Raw genomic sequence first — 23,996 nt, 5'->3', positions numbered from 1 at the left:
TTCCATCTAAGAATTAGAGCGTTCTTGGTCAGAAATGCCAAAGCAGTTACTGTCAGAATCATTCAGTATAATAATTAAGACATAGCCTAAGCTGTTGAAAGACTCCAGCATAGAGAGCTGGCATGGTACCCACTCAGTATTCTCACCTGGAGAATCCCATGGGCAGAGGAACCTGGCGGACTACAGTCCATAGGGTAGCAGAGAGTCAACGCAGCCGAAGCCACTTAGCACAGCACAGCACAAATACAGCTGAAGCATATTGACCTTTGGCATGATAGTGGGTAGGTGAAACCCAGACCTGGAGAGGCACCTCTTCCCCACAGAGTCGTTTCAGAACCCAGGCTCATCCTGTCCCGTAGCTCTGCCAGCCCCCAGGCCAATGTTCAGGCATGTATGGTTGGAGCTGTCTCATCTCCTCATCCATGTTCCAGTCTGTGGGAAAGGAGATGGTGCGTGTCTTGAGACATCCTTTGCCTTTGAGCTGAGGAACCAGAAGTGGCATGTATTACTTTGCTCAGATCCCTTTAGTCTAACTAATCCATGTTGCCACATCTACCTTCAAGGTATGGAAAATAATTTAAACAGCCATCCTAGATTTGACTTGAAAGTTGAGAGGATCTGTTATTAAAAAAAAGATGAGGGATGGGTTCCAAGAACAACTAATGGTCTTTGCTGCAGTCCAGTTTGCATAGTCACAAATACTCATATTTAAGAGAAAGGTAATAATCATTTTCAGCAAGTGAAGAACTGTCTTTGGATATGGCAATGAAATACAAATATGTGCTGATGTTTTATTTTAGATGGCCAATAACCCATGTGCCAGGTAGTACTCTATGCCAATCTTGAATGCCAACAGGAAGTCACTGGACGGCAAACCCTTCCAAGATCATAACTGGGCTGTTGGAGTAACTTGGAAAAGAAGAAAAAGGAATTGAAAGTATGGCAAAAGTAAATAGAGCTCGGTCTACCTCCCCTCCTGATGGAGGCTGGGGCTGGATGATCGTGGCTGGCTGTTTCCTTGTTACCATCTGCACCCGGGCAGTAACCAGGTAGGTGGGACTTTCTTCTTGATTTATTATTGTGATCTGGCTTGTCTTTTTTCCTAACTCGGCTTCATTCTGTCTGTGAACCTGTCATTGTGAAAATAAATGTGTATATGTGTGTGACGTGTGTGTGTGTTTTCTTTGACTGCTCAGATATCTTCTTCTTGGCAAGGAATGTCATTTTCTGACACTTAAAAGTCCTGGATAGTGATCTCTTTTTTAATATCTGACCTATAAACCTAGAGTTTTACAACATTTTTGAGTAAATATCATGGCTATTGCCAGACATTTATTTTCATAAGCAGTTCATCCCACAAAGGACAAATGTATAAGCTCAAAATAGCCACGAGAACCTCTCGGCTCACCAGGATGCCGAGCCATGGGAAGCTTAAAGCCTAAAATTGAAATTCTTTTGCTTCATTTTGCACTTGGCTGTGGTCGTGGAGGCTGAACTCTAGGCTGAAGGAGAGAAACAGCACAAATGCAGGGATTCTCTCATCTCTTTGGGTCGTGGGTCCTCTTTTTCTTTTACTCAAGGACATGTAGTGTTGAATATACTTGCGTTAAATAGCCATACACTGAGATGCCTTCATCTCATTTACATTTGGAATAAATACACACTTGAAATCTGCATGTGCCAGCTGCTTCCTCTAGAGGTGCCTTTGTTCAGACTGAACTCTCTTCTCTGGCAACTCTCCCTCGGCTGCTCTGCTGCTGCTAAGTTGCTTCAGTTGTGTCCAACTCCGTGCGACCCCATAGACGGGGGCCCACTGTCCCTGGGATTCTCCAGGCAAGAACACTGGAGTGGGTTGCCCTTTCCTTCTCCAATGCATGAAAGTGCAAACTGAAAGTGAAGTCGCTCAGTCGTGCCCGACTCTTAGCGACCCCATGGACTGCAGCCCACAAGGCTCCTCCGTCCATGGGATTTTCCAGGCAGGAGTACTGGAGTGGGGTGCCATTGCCTTCTCCCCTCGGCTGCTCTACATAACTTTATTTGATGGTATCATCCATAAAAGCATCGGTGTGGTCCCCATGACAAAAACAGATAATGCAGGAAAGAAGCAGTGTTTGTTTTTGCTACAATAAGGTTTTGTTATGTGTCATCATAAACTGTAGATTTATTTAAAATTATGTGATGGTTGAGTCTGATTTTTCTCCCATCTATTTCATGGATCCTGTGTTCTGGGAGTGAGGAGGTCATAGAGTTAAAAGGAATCTTTCATCTTGGTTCTTCCATGCGGACGCTTTCATCATTCATTTAAGCATTTCATCAATAGCTTATTTATTTTATATATAATTTGATGAGAGGAAAGTTCTGGAAGTGAGCTTGGTGCTTTATAAGAAGGGCGGCTGGAAATTAAAAAAGAGGCTTGTGGCTGGCAGCAAAGACTTGTCTTTAGAGCTTCCTGGGAGAGGCTGAGAGTAGGGTCCTTGAGCAGAATAAGCTTGGAGGAGAAAAGTATGAGGCACCAGGAAGCAGCCAAGAGAACTGAAGACAGAGGCAAGGAGAACAGCCTACACAGGGTTTGTCAGTTCAGAGGATCAGTGCCTATTGGGCAGTTAATTCTTTTTTCCACTTTCTTCAAGTTGTATTAAGACATAATCAACTTTAGTCACTATATAAGTTCAAGGCATACATATTGATGAGTTTTTACTGAAGTATGTTTGATTTACAGTGTTGTGTTAGTTTCTGGTATAGCAAAGTGAAAGTGTTAGTCACTCACTTGTGTTGGATTTTGTCACCCCCATGGACTGTAGCCTGCCAGAATTCGATGGAATTCTCCTGGCAAGAATACTAAAGTGGGTTGCCATTTCCTTCTCCAGGGGATCTTCCCCACCCAGGGATCAAACCTGCATCGCAGGCAGACTCTTTACCAACTGAGCCACAAGGGAAGCCTATTCTTTTCCATTATGGTTTATTACAAGATATTGAATGTAGTTCCCTGTGCTATACAGTGGGACCTTATTTATCTATTTTATATATAATAGTTTATAAGCATGATGATTTGATTTACATATATTATGGGCTCAGCTAACATCCATCTTTTCATATAACTGCACTGAAAAGGAAAGAAAGAAGAAAAGAGGAAAAAAAATTTCTCCTCCTGAAGAGAACACTTAGAATGTATTCTTTTAACATCTTTCCTGTATATCATACCATAGTGTCAGCTGTAGTCATCATATTGTACATGACATCCCTACTGCTTATTTATCTCATAACTGGAAGTTAGTATTTTTGACCACCCTCCACCAGTCCTCTTTCCCCCACCCTCTGTCTCTGGCAACCACAAGTCTAATCTCTTGTTATATGAGTCTGGTTATTGTTTTAGATTCCATATATGAATAAGATCATACAGTATTTGTCTTTCTCTGTTTAATTTATTTCACTTAGCAGAATACCTTGGAGAAGGCAATGGCCCCCTACTCCAGTACTCTTGCCTGGAAAATCCCATGGACGGAGGAGCCTGGTAGGCTGCAGTCCATGGGGTCGCACAGAGTTGGACACGACTGAGCGACTTCACTTTCACTTTTCATTTTCCTGCATGGGAGAGGGAAGTGGCAACCCTCTCCAGTGTTCTTGCCTGGAGAATCCCAGGGACAGGGGAGCCTGGTGGGTTGCCGTCTATGGTGTCGCACAGAGTCAGACATGACTGAAGTAACTTAGCAGCAGGATACCTTCAAAGCCCTTTCATATTGTTGCAAAGTGGTAGGATTTCCATGTGTTTTTTCCTGGCTGAATAATATTCCATTGTATATATACACCACACCCTCTTTATCCATTTATCCATGCGTGTCTTGGCGGTTATAAATCACGCTGCTCTGAGCATGGGGACGCAGATACCTTTTCTTGTTAGGGCTCTAATTTTCTTTGGATCTATTCCCAGCAATGGGATTGTTGGATCCCATACTGTTTCCTATGGTGGCTGTACCAATTTACAGTCCCATCAACGATGCACAAGGGTTACCTCACTGAAAAATAGGTACTTAAGGTTTCATATAGATGAGTCCATAATGTATTTAAAATGTTTTTATTGATGGACATTTATATTGTCTCCTGGCTTTTGCTTTACAAATAATGCTACCATTATAATCTACCATTTAAAAATCATATTTCACTCTTGCCTTGTAACTGGTAATGCTTTCTTACACATGAAATTTATAAAAAGCTTAAAGCTGTGCAGGTTGTTAAAGCAGTCATTCCTGTTATTTGCTCCCTGTGCTTGTTAATATGCATTGATTACCTGTTTTTGCTTCAAGATGTCTTATTACCAAACACATTATCTATGTTAATAAATTCATTTCATTGTGGAATTACATGACATTCAACTTGAAGAATTGAATTGGAGTTGATACTTGAAAAGCAATGTTTGTTTAAAGGCTCAATTCTTGTAAATAATTTCTCATATTACCTGAGCACTTACTCTGTGTTTGTTGGCATTATTCCAAACAATTTTCATTGATTAAATAATTTAATCCTGGTAATAACACACAGAGGTTGAATAATGTGTCCAAAGTCACATGGTGAGTAAGTGACAGTACTTTTAACCACTGGGCTGCGTTGCCCAGTGGATTACTCACTGTGCTGACTTAGTGGATAACTTCATCAACCGGGAAAAATAAGTCTTTACCAAATATCAGATGTTGTCAGCTTCCAGTTCTCCAGGAGCCAGAGAATAATTTTACAGCACAGTGACAAGATAGAGGCAGCAAGTATGTTGACCCCTTGAGAGGAAGTATCTTTGAGAATGACATAGCAAACACCACTTGGATGATATCATGAATAAAACCTATTAACCCCTGGAGGCTGTTCGGGGTTGTTCGCTATTGCAGCACAATCTAATCCAATCTGACTGATACAGTCTTGCTTCTCCAAATGCTTAATTTATAGATGAGGAAATCAAGACCCTGAGAGATTTAGAAGCTTTATCACAACTCTCAGTTATTCAGCATGGGAATCAGAGATCAGAAACCAGTTCTGCTGACATCTGTCAGATGCCCTAATATTCCAAGGGACAACAAAAATAATTTGGGGTGAGAAGCACATGTACTGCCAATAAAATTTGTTTTCTTTCAGGTCATGCCAGTGTTTGCTTGTGTGTGCGCTCAGTTGTGTCTGACTCTGAAGTCATGGACTAATAGCCTTCCAGGCTCCTCTGTCCATGGGCAAGAATACTGGAGTGGGTTGCCATTTCCTCCTCCAGGGGATCTTCCCCACCCAGGGGCTGAATCTGCATCTCCTGAGTCTTCTGCTTTGGCAGGCGGATTCTTTACCTTTGAGCCACCAGGGAAGCCCCTTTCATGGAGACTTCCTGATTCTCTAGTCACCACTCCCAAAGGACCAAAATTAGATTAATTCCTCAACTGAATATCCATTGAGCTTTAGGCTTATTTTGTATTTCTGTAATATGTGCTTTCATCATTGTGCATCACCCCTCTTGGTGGCCTCTCAATTCTTAAGAGGCAAACACCTCTGGCACCAAAACTTGGGGAAAGCCTGTCAAAGCCAGTAGGCATGCCCATGATTCTCACCTTCTGGACAAATCTGAGCCTAAGTACCTTTCTTCTTGTCTGTTACTCTTCCTCATTGAAAAAATAGTTATAGAGAGAATTCCCTGGTGCTCTAGTGGGTAGGATGCCTAGATTTCACTGCCTGTGTTTAGAAGGCATAAATCATAAAACTTTACCATCTATAAAGTTCCATGGTCCTTTCCATTTGTAGAACAAAGGGAAGGACAACAATAATCCCTCCCATATTTCATAAAAGTCACAGTCATTCAGAAGCCTGTGTATGTAGTTATTAAATTTTACTGCTGACAAGCCTACTCACATGTTTAGACAAGAATCTCAAGGGTTACTTTTGAATTTTGCATGCCTACAGTTTGATATGACTAATCATTATCAGTTGGGAAAAAAAGCATCAAACAGAAAACAAAATGACAATAGAACAAGATAAAAAAAAGTCACAACAGACAAACATAGCCCCACAGATTTTAAATTTCCCAAAACTATTTAGTGGAGAGAAGACACTTCCACAAGTGCTGATCCTAATCTATCTTCTGCACATCAAACTCCACCCCAGCACCTTTGGGACTTAGAATTTAGCATCCTATCCCATCCCTTTTCTCTTTCCTATCGCCAGGACTGGCAGCATAATTGCAGGACCCAGTACAAGAGGAAAATGCAAGGCCTCTTGTCCAAAAGGCAGGAAAGAAAGGGCTGGTAAATATACTAAAAGGCTTCCCAGGTGGCTCAGTGGTAAACGATCCATCTGCCAATGCAAGAGACTTGGGTTTGATCCCTGGGTTGAGAAAATCCCCTGGAGTAGGAAGTGGCAACCCACTCCAGTATTCTTGCCTGGGAAATCTCTTGGACGAGGAGCCTGGTGAGTTTCAGTCCATGGGATTGCAAAGAGTCAGACAAGACTTAGCGACTGAGCACAGACTTATGGGCACAAAAATGTACTAAAATAGGAAGCTTTTCCTTTTTTAGTAGTCTATCTTGATTTTTCATGATGTTTTTAGTTTTCTCTTTAGTGTTGTTCTGAGTAAAGAAAAATGGAAACTAGCACAGATCTACTGATTATCTTAATATTACCAGTAGCCTTATCTTTTTCTTTCCTTCTGTGTCATCATTTTCAGCATACGGGATCAAATAATACCGAGAAGCAACATGAGTAACAAAGGATTTGATAGGAATCCTTGTACCTTTGTGTTTCTTACAGTATCACTGCCTTCTGCATTTGAAGCAAGTGTTGATTTGAAAGTAAAGCCTGGTCTCTCTTCCTCCCCTGTGTCCATGATCACTCAGTTGTAGGTATAACCCACTTACCTTGTACTCAGTCTGAGCTTTACTGGACTCCCACACAAGAGTCTGCTGGAGTTTTGTGACCTGGAGCATCTCTAAGAACTGCAGACTGAAGAATCTGTGGCTCTTCTCTGCTCACACGCATGCTTCATTGTCCCAGTGAACTTCACTTACAAAACGCAACTTCAAAGATAAAATTATAAGGAATTTTAAGACAGTGACAGCTGAGTTAAACCAAGTTTTATGCCTCTAAGTATCAGATTCTGTGCAATTGTATAGGTTGTAAGCTGTAAAGCCAGACCTGCCTAACACCGCTGTCCTCATGCTTCCTCATTCTCTTCCCTCTTCTTTAACTTTCCCATCTACTCACTTTCACTTCCAGCAGCAACTGGAGAGTCAGGGAGAATAAATAACAGGTTACTAGGGGCTGTTGAAGCATAACAAGCTGGAATGTAAGGTCTGTCCCAGGAGACAGATACCCTTCTATCTCATCCCCAGCTGCAAGGCCTGATTTCTTTCCCCGCTATCATGGAGCTCTAAAAGCTTCCTGGCCTGCATTAGGACACCCTGCTAATCTGCGTGAGGTTCCTTCTGAGTTGCACAATGGTACAAACTGTTGCTTCTGACTCATTTATGTCTTGTTTTTCCCAAGTAATTCTCTATTTTTCAACATAAAAAATTCTGTTTGTTTCTGTCTCTGTATATATACTGTCATATATACGTATATGCACACACACATAAGTTTCTGTATAAGAAATATTCACTGTCAAATAATTCAAAGTGCAGAACAAAATAAAAAACATTTACAATATCACCATGCACATGTAATGGCTGGATACATTTTGGTTTATATGCTTTGAGGCTTTTTTTGTTTACATAAACTGTGTTTTTATAATAATAAGCCCTTTCTACGTGAACTATTTTGTAACTTACTTTATTTCTTAACATTATATTGTGAATTTATTTCCAAGTCAGTAAATCAAATACCTAATAAATATTTCATTTTATTGATATGCTATAAGTTACTTAAGCAGTCCCTCAGTTCAGTTCAGTCGCTCAGTCATGTCTGACTCTTTGCAACCCCATGGACTGCAGCATGCCAGGCTTCCCTGTCCATCACCAACTCCCAGAGCTTGCTCAAACTCATGTCCATCGAATTGGTGATGCCATCCACCATCTCGTCCTCTGTCGTCCCCTGCTCCTCTTGCCTTCAATATTTTCCAGCATCAGGGTCTTTTCTAATGAGTCAGTTCTTCGCATCAGGTGGCTAAAGTATTGGAGCTTCAGCTCCAGCATCAGTCTTTCCAATGAATATTCAGGACTGATTTCCTTTAGGATGGACTGGCTGGATCTCCTTGCAGTCCAAGGGATTCTCAAGAGTCTTCTCCAACACCACAGTTCAAAAGCATCAATCCTTCGGCACTCAGCCTTCTTTATGGTCCAGCTCTCACATCCATACATGACTACTGGGAAAACCATAGACTTGACTAGACGGACCTTTGTTGGCAAAGTAATGTCTGCTTTTTAATCCGCTATTTAGGTTTGTCATAGCTTTTCTTCCAAGGAGCAAGCATCTTTTAATTTCAGTCCCTTATCATTTCAGTGTCTTTTAATTTTAAACCAGTCCCTACTGGTGGACAAATAGGTTGGTGACAACATTTGGCTATTATAAATAGTTATCCACAATATATGTGTATCTTTTTTGTATTATTGTTTTCTATTATTATTATCACCATCATCTGTTTATTAACTTTGGTTAAAACCTAGAAGCGAAATTGGTGGGTGATGTATAACAGTTTATTGTCAAATCGTAACGTGAACAACCATCTCTTAGAAGCTACAGATGTTAGTGAAACACTAAGCTGAGTAAGAACCCATGTGTTTGACCTGCCATCTTTTCTATAAGACTTTTCCTACAGCAGTGATCTTCACATCTACTTGGCTTCACAGCCCCTGTAGTGAATGAACACTTGTTCTTATCCCTTAGAATGTCCAATGGTTAGCTTCTGATTTCCCACTTACTATGGACCAGCAATGTATCATTGAAAATCAATCAAAATCAATTAAAACCCTTAGAGACTGGAACAGCTGATTGAACCAAAACTTGAAGCTCTACGTCAAATCTATATTCATTGTTTGTTTTTTTTTTTTTTGTATAAAATACTTGCACTTTTTTTCAGATGTATTTCAATTTTTTTTGTGGAGTTCCAGACATACTTCTCTCAGGATTATGCACAGACAGCCTGGATCCATTCCATTGTAGACTGTGTGACTATGCTCTGTGGTAAGTATCTCCAGAGACAGACAATTCCTGGCTCCCTTTGAACTGTACATGACAGTAACCTTCCACTGTCTTTGATGACCTGTTTTTCTGAGTAGAAGGGCTATGGTAAAAATTGACTAAAACCATGTAAAGAGAAAAATATGATCCTACCTTTAACCAAACTCAATCAGACATGCTGTTGGAATTAATGTTCTCGATTGATGTTGGATGGACCAGGTAGTGACTACAGTCAGTTGGATACTTACCATTTGGTTCTTCCATATAAAACGAGGGAGCCAGGCATCACAGGACTTGTCCTGATTTTGGATGCAGCTAACTATACATTGTACACTGTGTCTTGCTGTCTTCTTATTTTCCAGTCATGTAAACAGCCATCAGAAGGCACCGTGAGCTATTTCCATGCAGTCTCCTTAAATACGTGCCAGTAATATGTGCATCATGCCTCAAGTTTTGTTTTCACTCTCGTTCCTTCCCAGAGAGTTCAAAATTTGGCTCATTGATTCATTTTTCATGCATACGTCTTCATTCTTCGACAAGTATTGTGGAAAAATAGAATGTTGCAATCATAAGATAAGCATGTTCATGATGGCTATAATATCCTTCCAGAACCACAAAGGTGCTAAACATAATGTGTAGAGTGGTCTCAAGAATCATGGAGTCTCTTCCATCTGTACAGTAAAGAGAAACTAACCTTGAGATTTTTCTTTTTAAAAATTTCCAACCAAAGTTATTAAATGAGTGTCATAGAAATTTTAAGAGATTGGGTCCAATTGAAATGATCTATTTGCAGGCTTGACACATTAAATCCTTTCATTTATTGACTCCTGAATATTTTTAAAAAACTGTTATCTCTTCAGGCCATATCTTGGTGGCAGAAGAAAATGCTATATGGTTTACTACTACTACTAAGTCGCTTCAGTCGTGTCCGACTCTGTGTGACCCCATAGACGGCAGCCCACCAGGCTCCCCCGTCCCTGGGATTCTCCAGGCAAGAATACTGGAGTGGGCCACCATTTCCTTCTCCAATGCATGAAAGTGAAAAGTCAAAGTGAAGTCGCTCAGTCGTCTCTGACTCCCAGCGACCCCATGGACTGCAGCCTACCAGGCTCCTCCATCCATGGGATCTTCCAGGCAAGAGTACTGGAGAAGGGCGCCATTGCCTTCTCCAATAACACATAAATAACATCACTATTCCATTCTAGGTACTGATTCATATTTATTTTTAGAAAAATGTACATAATCAGGAGCAGGTTGATTTGTTCTGATGAGGTTCCTTGGTTAAAAGGAATTTGAATGCAGTTCTAGGTTTCACAAGACCACTAAGTTGATGCTACTGATAACACTGGAAGGTCAGAAGGGATCAAAAAATCATACGAGCCTATCTTTTTAATTTAAAACGTTAAGATGATCACTTGATTTTCAGGGTCAGATGAGTAGTCATTGTCTTTGTGTGAGCACGCCTGTGCTCGTGGCAGTGAGAACTGCCATGTTTATCTTTCATGAAGGACGCAGGTGACTCATTTCTCCCACTGTTATCTTTCGGAGAATATTTATAATCCCTCAAAGAGGAATAAATGGCCTTATAATCCCTCAAAGAGGAATAAATGGCCTTCAGTGACCACAATGGTCACAATGACCATGTGAACCGTTGAGCTAAAGCAGGGTCACATTAAATTCTATCCAAGGCCTTGAGTCCTCTTGTACCCAATTACTGTGTGCCTGTTTGCTCATCTGGTAACATTAGTTGAGTTTGGAGTATGGACAAGAGGCTGCAGAATCACATCTGGGACATACCTTGGAGCCATATCTGCACTATGATGGGCAGAGAAGCGAACATTTTTCATTGAGTTTGGTATACATCTTGTCACTTTCCAACAGCCATCTCAGCATCAGCCTGGAGAATTAAATGTATTTTTAGGAGATTTGCTCATTCCTATTATCTAGAGGTTATATATGCATCCAGCTACTGTTCTAACTAGATGGAATATTAGGTTGATGACTGATTCTATCATGTACATTTGAATCAAGCCCCAATTTTAACATGATCTCTATAAAAATTATACTTCACAGATACCCAGAGAATTGGCTCTTCTGATCTTGTTACCGTGAATACTGGTGTCAGCATGAATTGTTCTTTAGAAAGAAATTCATATGCTTTCTCCACTCATCTCCTCTGCCTGAAAGACCCAAGAAGCCAGAATAATAGGGTGAAATAACACTGTACTTGGTGTCAGGTTCCCTGAGCTGAATATTTTTTGGTGATCTTGGGTATGTCATATTCCCCTGAACTTTAGTTTCTTTTTGGCCTCTTCCAGCTTGAATTATTATCCTATAAACCTGGAAGTTGGCATAATTCTGACGCACTGTTAAACCACAGGCTAACTGAAATGTTATCATCGCATTTCCCAGATTTTCTGGGCTTTCATTTCTCACCCACAGGGTTTCCAAAAGCCCAGAAGCAGTGCCAGATTGTAAAGTGTGTCTATGATCTCTCTCCCTGGCCTTTTCTTACATAACACTGCTGGCCATGCAGCATTGCCCACCTTCTTCTCCACCATTTACCTGTCATGATTGTTGTTAATTGTGTATGATCCATATTATGTGAAACATACAAGGCATATCACTGTGCAATCGTTGAGCTAAACCAGGGTCACGTTAGATGCAGTGTGTTTAAATTCTATCCAAGGCCTTTGTTTCAAGGAGCTGACTTGCTGTTTGAAAAGCAGCCCATTCTCCTGGGATTATGACCATTCTAGAATGGAGAAATGGAATGAGCAGTCAAATGCTAGTCAGGAGACCTGCTCCTGATTCTAGCCTTGCCACTTGCTCTCTGTGGGACCGTGGGCAGGTCATCTCCTCTCCCCTCGGTTTCTAACTCCATAGGATGAGTTGGGTGGGCTCGAGGATCTGAGGATGGGCGGCTATCTGCGCCACTGATACAGCACCACAGCCTGTACACAGCGCCCTCAAGGCCTCTATGTTGAACCTATTTATTATTGTTTTTGAAGCTCCACTTGGGAGTGTTGTCAGTAACCATTTTTCCTGTCAAGTGGGAATCATGCTGGGTGGCTTGCTTGCATCTACTGGTCTCATCCTGGGCTCATTTGCCACCAGTCTGAAGCATCTCTACCTCACTCTGGGAGTTCTTACAGGTAAGGGCACTTTGTACCACCCTTTCTCATCCCACTCTCTCCAGGGGTTGTTAAGCCTTCCCACAGAGCGGTAATTCATAAAATATCCTATTGTTGGATGCATAATTGAGCTGAACGTCTGCCTACCAAACGATTAAACACAAGGGCTAGAAATTTAATGGACTGTCATATGTAATGAGACTGTGTCAGCACTTTAATTCAGCCATGTGACAATAGTAACTGCTGACCTTCTTTGGGCAGCCATGTATGGCTGAGATCCTTCACTCAGAAGCAGAGCAACATTAGCCAGGGCAACATAAATTTTTAGCAATGATCATTCTCCCAACATCTTTGCCAAGACATAGAAATACTATTTGTGGTTGACCAGAGTTGCCCTTACTTTTTAGTGAGTATCATTGTCCAATAAGTGGGGGCTTACAGCTAAAAAAAAAAAAAAAAAAGCCTCTTGTGAATATTCTTACATCACACATTCTCTTTCAATGTTATGGAAATATACTTTAGAGAATGAAGTCCATAGAAAGAAAAGCAACCGATGTGCATTCCATAGATAACACTTACAGGGACTGCAGAGGAATCAAGGTTGGTTGGAGGGACTAGCATGACCTGGCCAATAAAAGACATAATCTCATAGTGAGGTTATAAATCTAGCTCTGTCAGCTAAAAAGGTGTCTGTCCCCTGTCACCCAAAGGGCCTGACCACTAGGGTGTCCCATCCTCCCAGTTTACCAGAAACTGTCCTGGGCCTGGTGCTGAAAGCCTCACATGTGGGAAACCCCTCAGTCCAAGCAAACTGGGATCATTGCTCACCCTGCCCCAAAGATGGAAATAGGAGGTGCAGGCAGTTCTCCTTTTCCTTCCTTGATGTTTAAATTCCAGGTTTAAAGCCTTTCTGATTTTCTTGACTTAAAAAAAAAATAGAACTGGAAAATCTTGAAGAGACTTTCTGCTGGGGATATTTTCAGGTTGCTATATGTACATGCTATGTTCATGGATAAAATCAGCACGTTTCTTAATATTTAAAATTACTCTGGAACTTTCACAGGATCACATATGCTATTTAAACACAAATTCCAAAATGGTCCAGATAATCAGGGTTGTGTCTCCATGTGCAGTGAAGAGTTGAAGTAATTCTCTGGATAATTTAAGTATTATCAATAATGTAAGTCTTATCAATAATTTAACAATACTTAAATTACCCAAAGATCATTTAATTTACTAAAATTAACTTTAATTTATTTAAAAAAGAATTGTTGTGGTGAGAATACTTTTCTCAGGTCAGTCTTATCCTGATTTTCTAGTTAATTCAAATTTAACTTGTATAATAGTTTTTAAAGTCTTCATTTTATTTTGCTTAAGTCATAGTCCCTTAAAGCTTTTCTTCCCAAGAAGAAAGTCATACAGATGCTATACTTTTCAAATTGTGGATGGCTGGTGAGGGGAGACTCATTTTCAGCTTGATGTAGAAAGCAATTTTAAAGGGATTTACTTGAGGTTTAGATTCTCTTAAATCCCAATAGCATGATTCTGAGAGATGTTCTTTCAGTGGCTATTCATGGCATGCCATTAGCACTCATAGACTTCTCTTTATCACCAGGTCTTGGATTTGCACTTTGTTACTCTCCAGCTATTGCCATGGTTGGCAAGTATTTCAGCAGACGGAAAGCCCTTGCTTATGGAATCTCCATGTCAGGAAGTGGCATTGGCATCTTCATCCTGGCTCCTGTGGTTCAGCTCCTTATTGAACAGTTTTCCTGGAGAGGAGCATTACTCATCCTTGGGGGCTTTGTTTTGAATCTCTGTGTCTGCGGTGCCTTGATGCGGCCAATCACTCTTAAAGAGGACCAAACCACTCCAGAGCAGAACCATGTCTGCAGAACTCGGACACAAGACTTTAAGCGGGCATCTCCCTGTTCGACTTGGACTAAAGAATGGGTGCAGACCTGCCTCTGTGGCTCTTTGCAGCAGGAATACAGTTTTTTACTGATGTCAGACTTTGTCGTGTTGGCCATCTCTGTTCTGTTTATGGCTTATGGCTGTAGTCCTCTGTTTGTGTACTTCGTGCCTTATGCGTTGAGTGTCGGAGTGACTCATCAGCAAGCTGCTTTTCTTATGTCTATTCTTGGGGTGATTGACATTATTGGCAATATCACGTTCGGATGGCTAACTGACAGAAGGTAAAAATCTGTGAAACCACCGTTGGTTCCCCACAAGGAACTTTAAGCTTTGAGTTTCCCTTCATCACCTTGGGCTTCCCTGATGGCTTAGCTGGTAAAGAATCTACCTGCAACGTGGGAGACCTGGGTTCAATCCCTGGGTTGGGAGGATCCCCTGGAGAAGGGAATAGCTACCCACTCCAGTATTCTGGCCTGGAGAATTCTAGTCCATGGGGTTGCAAAGAGTCAGACATGACTGAATGACTTTAACTTCCCTTTCATCACCTTACCCTCTAGAATACCTAGGTCTAAATAATGTTAACAGGTTTTCAGTATCTGAAGGCAACTCCCTTGTTGGTTCTTCTAGTCAGGCGTCGGCAAACTTTTTATACAGGGATAGACATTAAAGAGATAAAGTCTCATTGACTTTGTAGGTCATATGATCCCAACCACCCAAAGCTGCTGTTGTAGCACAAAAGCAGCTGTAGACAATATGTGACCGAAAGAGAGTGGCGGTATCCAATAAGACTTTATTTAAGGGCACTAAAATTTTAATTTCTCATACAGCGTTTGCATGTCACAACATTTTATTGTTCTTTGATTTTTTCCAATCATTCAAAAATGGGAAAACCATTCTAAGTTCACAGTCCAAAAAACAAGTGGTGGGCCAGATTTGGCCATAGTTTGCTGACGCCTGATCTAGACCATTTAGAATGATTGGTATGTCTCAATGGCAGAAGCAAAGGATAGTTACAAGTTCTGGTAACAAATTTAATTCCATTCTAAGTCAGGTCAGTCTTCCAGTAAAACAGCTTCTGACTGGACACTGTGGTTTTAGTGTCTTTCGAACCACCCCAGAGACTGGCTGGCAACAGAGAGAGGAATAGACTCCAGTCTAGGTAGGAGAACCAGGTCAATAATAACACATTATCTGTAGCACCACATATTTATGTTTGACAGTGCAAGAAGCAAATAGCTTCATTATAATTTTAGACTTAGAAACGAGTATTTTAAGAAATCTGAGTAGTTTCTTCAGCTAATGCTAATCTAGATTGAAGAGAGCAAACTATTCATATTCTCCTAAATGATAGACTTTTCACACTTGAGCTATGACCTGGGAGAGCTATCATCATGTGGCTTCTTAGCTGTTATGTCTTTGGGAGGTAATCAGGATCCAACTGCCATTCACCAGTATCATGAATACAATATTTAGGATTAAATATAAAAGCCACACTTTTAATAGCTAGGGAATGTGGGGAAGAGCAAAGGGTATCTTTCTTTACAATCAAATAACCCAACCAGAAGCAGTCTGATACAGATCTGAAAGAGGGCTTTCTAGTCTAAGATATAAAAGACCCAAGTTCTTGTCCTGGCTCTGCCCCATATTATCCCTGAGACTTAAAGAAAATCACCCAACTCTCAGATCTTCCCGGGTCTTCATCTGTAAAATGGACCAGTTCAGTATTTGCCTAAGGACTTTATAGCATTTTGTGAGGCTCAAATGAGATTACAAGCAGAAAAGCATAAATTGCTTTTCTTACATAATTTATAAAGTGTAAATTGCTGATGCTGATATAATACAGAGTCTTTGTGATAATTGCTATCATAGATGGGTTTGGATCTACAAAGGGAAAATATTCATGGATGTACCACTGGGGAGATCTTGAAATAAGACTTAGTCCTAAAACATGACCATCATAATCGCTGGCAAATCATTTTCATTTCTTCATGTCATGGCTTCCTCTTTGTATACCCCCTTGGGTTATCGAACATATATGAAGAGCTAGAGACGAATGGACGATATATCTGAAAGCATCTAATATGGTAGACTTGTAGAAAATATTAGTCTCCTGACACTCTATGTGTTATTTCACAAATTTCCTTGATTAACTCTGATAGATAACATCTCATTTTATAGCTAAAGGAATTGAGGTTAGAGTTAGGCAGTTAGTAGATGGGAGAACTGGATTCAAACGTCTATCTTTCTAATTTTAGTGCACGGGTTATTTTCTACCATAATGCTTCCTGGGAAGATACATTCTTACATTTGCATATACCAAAAGAAAGATAGGAAGACAACGTAGAAAGCACACCATGGGGAGGCCATCTCTATAAATAAAGTGCTTACTGCTACATGGCCAGCATTCTAGAGCTCTTTGATAGAAGCTGTGTATCCTGCACTCATTCTTGGTCTTCAAATCCACAGGTGTCTGAAGAACTACCAGTATGTTTGCTACCTCTTTGCCATCGGACTGGATGGGCTCTGCTATCTCTGCCTCCCAATGCTTCAAAGCCTTCCCCTGCTCGTGCCTTTCGCTTGTACTTTTGGCTACTTCGATGGTGCCTATGTGACTTTGATCCCAGTAGTGACCGCAGAAATTGTGGGGACCACCTCTCTGTCATCAGCACTCGGCGTGGTGTACTTCTTGCATGCGGTGCCGTACTTGGTGAGCCCACCCATCGCAGGTAAGTTTCCAGAGGAAACCCCTGACCCCATTCACCTCTTCTCTTTGTCATTTTGATGTAAAAACAGTGAACTCACACAACATACTATGAGAAGTGGAGGTTGGGAAGAATGAAAGAGAAAGGAATGGCCGAGCCACCAAAATACCATGGTCTCACCTACTTCCTTGTTCTATAATCTTCTTCCAACTAATGGAGGGCCTTAGTGTACTTGGGGAAAAAGAGTCCCAAATTAGGATCTTGATTCTGTTCCACATGAACGATGGGAGCAACGGAATGAAACAGCTGTTCAGACTTAAATATAAGTTGGGCACATTCAGAGGGAAGGCTGGTGGGCATACAGGATTCCAGTAGAGGTAGAATGATGAGGTAGGTGGTGAGCTGAAATATTAATGTACAGGTGTCATAGTGGAGTGTCTCCAGTGCCCACTAAAGGAGGTGGAGCCTTATATACTTCAGAGAATGTGGGTCTCTAAAGTATTACAGCTTTTGTGCAAAGGAGTAATAAAGAATGTGTTTTAGAAAGATGATCTAGTACTTTAGTGGAGAAGCAGTTAGAATTTCATTCTGATAGTTCAGGAGCCATCTGATAAAGGCCTGAACTGTGGCTTCTGCAGCAGAAATGAGAATGAACTCTGGGGTCAAAGGAGGAAATTTGGGGGGGGGGAATCAACTGATTTTAGCATGTGGGGATATGAAGGAGGGAACAAGTCCAATATATCAGGAGATGATGGCACACTTGAAAGAAATAAGGAAGCGGAAGAGAGTAGCTTTGCCAGAAAATAATAAATGTAATATTTAGACATACTCAGATATCTGAAATACCCAATAAGGTATTTAAGGATGAAATCCGAGCATTAGAGGGAGGCCAGATTTGGACATAGATTTGGGACTCAAGATAAAGCATCTAGAATGTTTTCTAAAATGCTAAGACATTAAAAACATGTTTAAGTAATTCCACAAATATTCATTGAGTGTATTACATAATTAAAGAAATATGTATTGCATGCCTTAAACAAGTAATTCAACAGATATTTATTGCTGTGTACATCAGCACTGTGTCTGGTGCTGTTGGTGTATCAGCAAACAGGTAAGAACCCATTCCATCTTCTTGGGGTGTGTAGTCTAGACCAGTGTCTCTCAGAATGAGGTCTTGAGATCACCGCAACAGAATCCCCTGGGACCCTTGTTAGACTGCAGATTCCATGACCCTCCATCTGTGATTTGGATCTTTGGGGGTGAGTTCCAGGAACCTACATTCTCAAGTAGTTTTCTTGTGATCCTCCAGTACACTAAAGAATGAGAATGATTGGTCCAGATGATTACCTGCCTAGATTAAAACTGAGAGTGAAGAAGGTCTCTGAAGACAGGCAAAAGAGAAATGAAGTAAACATTTGCCTAGAAGGAAAGAAGGGGATATTTTGAAGAAGGCAGGATTTCTGCTTTAGAAGCTGCTGTAAATAGACAACAGTTCAAGTTATTTCCAAACCCAGCAATTGCTAAAGTGTCAAACCAGGGGAAACTGTGGCTGCTTGATGGCTATAGATAAGAACTCCTGGTCAGTTTAAACTGATATAGGATGATTTCTTTAGTGCTTCAGTTTTGGAAAATAGCCCCAGTATGTTCTCACATCCTCCTTCCATAGCCAGTTTTTGTATTTACCAACCTTTAGGAACACTGTGATTCTGTTAAACAGTCATGGAACATAAATGAGGATTCCTGGATCCTTTTGTCAAACCATGGCCTTCATTTGGCATCAGTTCAGTTCAGTTCAGTCACTCAGTTATGTCCGACTCTTTGAGACCCCATGGACTGCAGCACGCCAGGCTTCCCTGTCCATCACCAACTCCCGGAGCCTACTCAAACTCATGTCCATTGCGTAGGTGATGCCATCCAACCATCTGTCCTCTGTCACCCCCTTCTCCTTCTGTCTTCAGTCTTTCCCAGCATCAGGGTCTTTTCCACTGAGTCAGTGCATCAGGTGGCTAAAGTACTGGAGCTTCAGCTCCAGCATCAGTCCTTCCAATGAATATTCAGGACTGATTTCCTTTAGGATTGACTGATTGGATCTCCTTGCAGTCCAAGGGATTCACAAGAGTCTTCTCCAGCATTTGGCATATCAGATAGTATACTCATTACTAGGTATTAGAGGATTAGTATGTGAGTTCCTGTTGTAATACTTCTCTTAATTAATGACTTTTAGGATGACAGTTCTTTACTCAATCTCCTGCTTGCTGCTAAAGAAATGCACATGTAAATCACAGAACTAAAATATTTGAGAGTAACAGTTTGGATTGCAGGCTTCCCTCATAGCTCAGTTGATAAAGAATCCACCTGCAATGCAGGAGACCCCAGTTCAATTCCTGGGTCAGGAAGATCCACTGGAGAAGGAATAGGCTACCCACTCCAGTATTCTGGCCTGGAGAATTCCATGGACTGTATAGTCCATGGGGTCACAAAGAGTCGGACATGACTGAGCAACCTTCACTTTCACTTTGGATTATAGGAAACTTTATGGGGCTTCTAATAATTTTTGCATGCCATTTTTGGCTAATTGTTGAAGTAGATGAGAGCAGAAGTCATATACTTCTGTGGTGGATTTTCTTGGCACATAAGTGAAGTTTGGAGGAACTTTAAAAACCTTTTTAATTACAAAATAATTTCTTGCCAATGTCTAATTTTACCCCATTGAGTCCCTGATTATTGGGACTTATATTTTGCATATCATATACTCTGGTTCTCCTCAAAATTTAGAGTGGGAGTCGATATTGTGGTTAATTTGTTGCAACAACATAAATTTTAAAAAGCTGTGATTACAGAATTATGCTTCCTGAAATTTGCATTTGAAACTTTATCATGGCCCAACGATCTGATTTTCAAACTGGATAGGGTAAAATGTCTGGATCTAATAGGAAATTTGGATTCTGCTTTATCTAGGAGCGTGTTCTGTTACTCAAGATAGACTGTATATGGGTGCTGGGAACATTACTACTGGGGTTCTGTACAATTATACTCTCTTCACACTCTAGAGAAAGAGATAATCCTAAGCTCTGTAATTTGAATGATGTTTTTATCTTTGCTACCATATTTCATGGAATTAATAATAACTAATATTTATTGTGTATTAAGAATAATATTCGGAGAAGGCAATGGCAACCCACTCCAGTACTCTTGCCTGGAAAATCCCATGGGTGGAGGAGCCTGATAGGCTGCAGTCCATGGGGTGGCTAAGAGTCGGACACGACTGAGCGACTTCACTTTCACTCTTCACTTTCATGCACTGAAGAAGGACATGGCAACCCACTCCAGTGGTCTTGCCTGGAGAATCCCAGGGACGGGGGAGCCTGGTGGGCTGCAGTCTATGGGGTCACACAGTCGGACACGACTGAAGCGACTTAGCAGCAGCAGCAAGAATAATATTATTCTTAGTAGAGAATGTGGTATTTCCAAACACTTTACATAATAACAACAATCTACTTTAGAAGTTTCTCTAGAAAATAGAATGCATTTTTCAGTTGTTGCAAAATACTTTTAGATCTACTTTTTGTGTCAAAATGATAGTGGTGGTGCTAACAATCTATTGTTATTCTCACAAATTATTAGATTTGAGTGAGTAAATAGCCACATTTTCAACTCACCATCTCATTTTGCTGTTGCTTGTTACAGGATGGCTTGTAGATACTACTGGCAGCTACACTGCAGCATTCCTTCTCTGTGGATTCTCGATGATATTTAGTTCTTTGCTGCTTGGCTTTGCTAGAGTTGTAAAGATGAAAAAAACCCAGCTGCGGTTCCTTGCCAAAGAAGCAGATCCCAAGATGCAGCTATGGACCAATGGCTCGGTGGCTTATTCTGTAGCAAGAGAATTAGATCAGAAAGATGGGGAATCTGTGGCTCTAGCAATGCTTGGTTCCAGCCCCACATGACCAATGGCCTTGAGCCTAGGAATCTTCAGGGCTGAGAGAGGTGGGACACCGGATTGTATATGTTTCTGAAGGACTTTATTTTGGCAGAAGCATTGCCTTCTAAGGAAATTTATTGTTTTATTAATATGTTTGTAGGGGGGTGGGAAATAGCAAATAACAAAGCAAACTGGACCGGCTGAGAGTTTCCCCATCTGGGATTCACAATTGAACTCAAAGAGCATTACACCATGGAGAATGTTAGGACACAACTGATATAATTTCCTGTAAACAGGGGTAATTTCAACAAATGACTAAAGCAGATAACAGTGGAACAGCTTTGTTTCAAACTCTCTGTCCCTCCGCCTTCCTTCTTCAGTTAGAGGTAAGCCAGAAGCATTGACATGTAGGTTTCTTTGTGCTGTTTGGAAAAGGGGGCATCCCATTTTAATCACTGCCTTTTGAAGAATCTATTCTTTAAGCACTCTGTTTCACATCCTAATGAGAAGCTCCACTAGGAAGGTTTAGCATCCTCACCTTCCACCACCACTGAAAGCTCATTTCCTCCGGCCAGGCGCTCGCCTCTGTTGCTAATCACATATGATACTTTAAATTGATAGAACACACAAATTCACATGGGTGATTCCTAAATCTTACCAGAAATGTTAACACTAACATTTCCCTTTTTTTCTTCAGAAACAGAGCACTTATTTTAACTGTAGACTTCCCTGTTAGGAATGGGGATATGTTGGCAGCATTCCAGGTGGGCAGGAATTGAATTCTTGAATCAGCAGGTCTCTGGTGAGAGTTTTCTTTTCAGATCAGACATTTAACTTCATCCTTATCCAAAACAAGGTGAGAGTTTTGCCTGAAAAATATTATTCTAGAGATGTTCTGAAAGTGAGATTCCTTTCTCCCTGTGTCAATTATTGTTCCAGCATCCACTGCTCTTCATCTCTTTATAGATAATCATTAGGAACTTGGTGGACCTTTGCTGCTGAATGAGAAGGCTTTGGGAGTTAACCTCAGCACTATAGCCTTCTCACAAATTATAGCTTTGGCCAGGAGAGAGGAAGGACAAAGTTAAGAAGGCTAGTGGTGTGTTGTTTTATAGTTCATAGAACTCTTTCACACACCTTAAGTCACTGGGTTAGAATAGTTCTCTCATTTCCAAGTACCCTATCTCCCTATGGTTCGGGTATTCAGATTGAAGAGGGGAGGCATGGGGAGATAAGAGAGAGGTCAGACCCCCAGCCTGTCCCTAACCATTTTAAGTCCTCTGAACTATAATCCTGAATCCCAAATCATGCTGCACTTGTAAATAGGGGCAAGTTATACATTTGAAAGGAGATTTTAATTAATTAAAAATTTTAAATCTGGGAACTTCCCTGGAGGTGCAGTGGTTAAGACTCCATGCTTCCAATTCAGGGGCCTCAGGTTTGATCCCTGGTTGGGGAGCTCAGATCCCTCGTGCTGAGCCCCATGGCAAAAAAAAAAAAAAAATTAAGTCTGAACCTCAAGGAAATATTTTGACCCTGAAGGTTATTCAATCCACTGTCCCCAGAGAAGTCTCACAAATGCCTGGGCACAGGTACTGAAAGAAAAAACACAGCCATGAGGGGCACCCAGGTTGACTAAGTATATTCAGCATGAGTCTTTGCCTATAACTGGATTATTTTAAAAATTACATATTAATACAGTGCTTTCAGAATGAAATGCTGACTTGATTTGATGGCAGAAAGCTAGTATCTCGTAGATGTTTTCCAAAGAGAAATTGGAATGTTTCCTGTTATTTTTATACTTAGTTTGAAGATGCAGTTGTGAAACCATTTTCCTTGTCATTTGCCATTTAAAAGCAATGTTTGGAAAATATCTGTAAACAGTCAAAGTTAAAATGAAGTTGTATGTGTTTGGAATAACACTTTATACTAAATGTCATTTCTTAAATCTTCAAACCTAAAGATTGTTTGAAATATAAAGAGTTATAAGTATTCTTATACATGTTTTTTCCTATGACGGTCACAGGAAAATTATGTTTATCTTGTTCTGCAGTGTAATTTCTCTAAAGTATTATAAATATTCATGAAAAATGAGCATAGAGATCAGAGCTTTTAAAAATTTGTATAAAATATTTGGGATATTCTGACTTTATACATGCATACATTTGTATTTTATTTTTCTTTTTGGAGCAGCATTTTTAGAAAACCAGTAAAGAAAATGTCGATTTTAGAGGCTACCATTGTCACCTATACAAAATTTTACTGTTACGTTCCATGTGCCTATACTGTTTATTTTAAAATGGAGGGATTCATGAGAATGATGTGTGTGCTTTGTGGAATCAAGAACAAAATTGTGGTGGGATGATTTTATATCTTAAATATTTCTTTATATCACTGCAAGTTCTACTTTGAAATTGAGTAAAAAAAAGGCAAAAGAAATATGTAACTTCTGTAGATACACTGTACCATTTGACTTTTTTTTTCAGATTGTGACTTCACTAATAGATCAGATATTTATGATAATATTTTCTTATTTCAAAAGCATAATAAAATGAGTTTATAGTCATGTTTGGAAAACATTTTTTTCCCTGCACAAGGCGTTTGAATTGGATTATGAGTGGGTCTGTCTGGGGTCAAGCCAAGATGTCACTGGCATATAAAGATGTTGTAAGTAATGAAATAATTTACAAAAGCCGAAACCATTTATTGAGTACTTCAACGTGTTAGCTGCTGTGTTAAGCGCTTCCTATGCAATGTCTTACTTAATCCCCATAATAACCTATCTTTTCACCCTTTCATAAACATGGAACCTGAGGCTTCATCTTATGCTTCAGTCTTCCAGTGAGTATAAATGAGAAGACCCTGGACTGAAAATTTCCAAGACTTCCTAAGAGTCTGGTTCTATTAAGACCACTACTCCAGGCTTAGTGGTTTGATTTGCTGTCTGTTGATCCAGACTCCTCTTTGGGAGCATTTGCGTGTGGGGGCAGATGGAAAAGGTTGGGGAGCACGCTATGCATGACCAAAGTCGTGCTTACTCAGTCAGAAGTGTGTTCCTTCCGAAATCCCATTGCCCCGTGATGATGAAGATGGTGATATCTGTCTGGCACTCACCTTCCTGGGCCCAATAGATCTAATTCAGAAACTGCTTACTGACGTGAGCAACTTCACTTTCACTTTTCACTTTCATGCATT

At 40.5% G+C, this 23,996-nt stretch overlaps 1 protein-coding gene across 1 annotated transcript; it reads left to right on the top strand.

Moving 5' to 3' along the window:
• Positions 1–403: 403 nt before the first annotated feature.
• SLC16A12 (solute carrier family 16 member 12) lies at positions 404–23,367 on the top strand. The gene is made up of 6 exons (XM_040254720.1): positions 404–1,049; positions 9,029–9,132; positions 12,141–12,284; positions 13,879–14,458; positions 16,644–16,903; positions 20,567–23,367. The coding sequence occupies exons 1-6, from the start codon at positions 940–942 to the stop codon at positions 20,824–20,826; spliced, it is 1,458 nt and encodes a 485-aa protein (XP_040110654.1). The 5' UTR covers positions 404–939; the 3' UTR covers positions 20,827–23,367.
• Positions 23,368–23,996: the final 629 nt, after the last annotated feature.

This window comes from Oryx dammah, unplaced genomic scaffold (assembly GCF_014754425.2).
Source record: "Oryx dammah isolate SB20612 unplaced genomic scaffold, SCBI_Odam_1.1 HiC_scaffold_14, whole genome shotgun sequence".
Classification (NCBI taxonomy): Eukaryota; Metazoa; Chordata; class Mammalia; order Artiodactyla; family Bovidae; genus Oryx; species Oryx dammah.
This window is presented reverse-complemented; position numbering and strand designations above follow the sequence as displayed.

Excerpts from the sequence above, each read along its gene's own strand:
- SLC16A12 (XM_040254720.1), top strand. The coding sequence starts at position 940 with ATGGCAAAAGTAAATAGAGCTCGGTCTACCTCCCCTCCTGATGGAGGC. Across the intron at positions 14,459-16,643 it reads GGATGGCTAACTGACAGAAG|GTGTCTGAAGAACTACCAGT; the intron begins GTAAAAATCTGT and ends TCAAATCCACAG. Across the intron at positions 16,904-20,566 it reads GGTGAGCCCACCCATCGCAG|GATGGCTTGTAGATACTACT; the intron begins GTAAGTTTCCAG and ends TGCTTGTTACAG.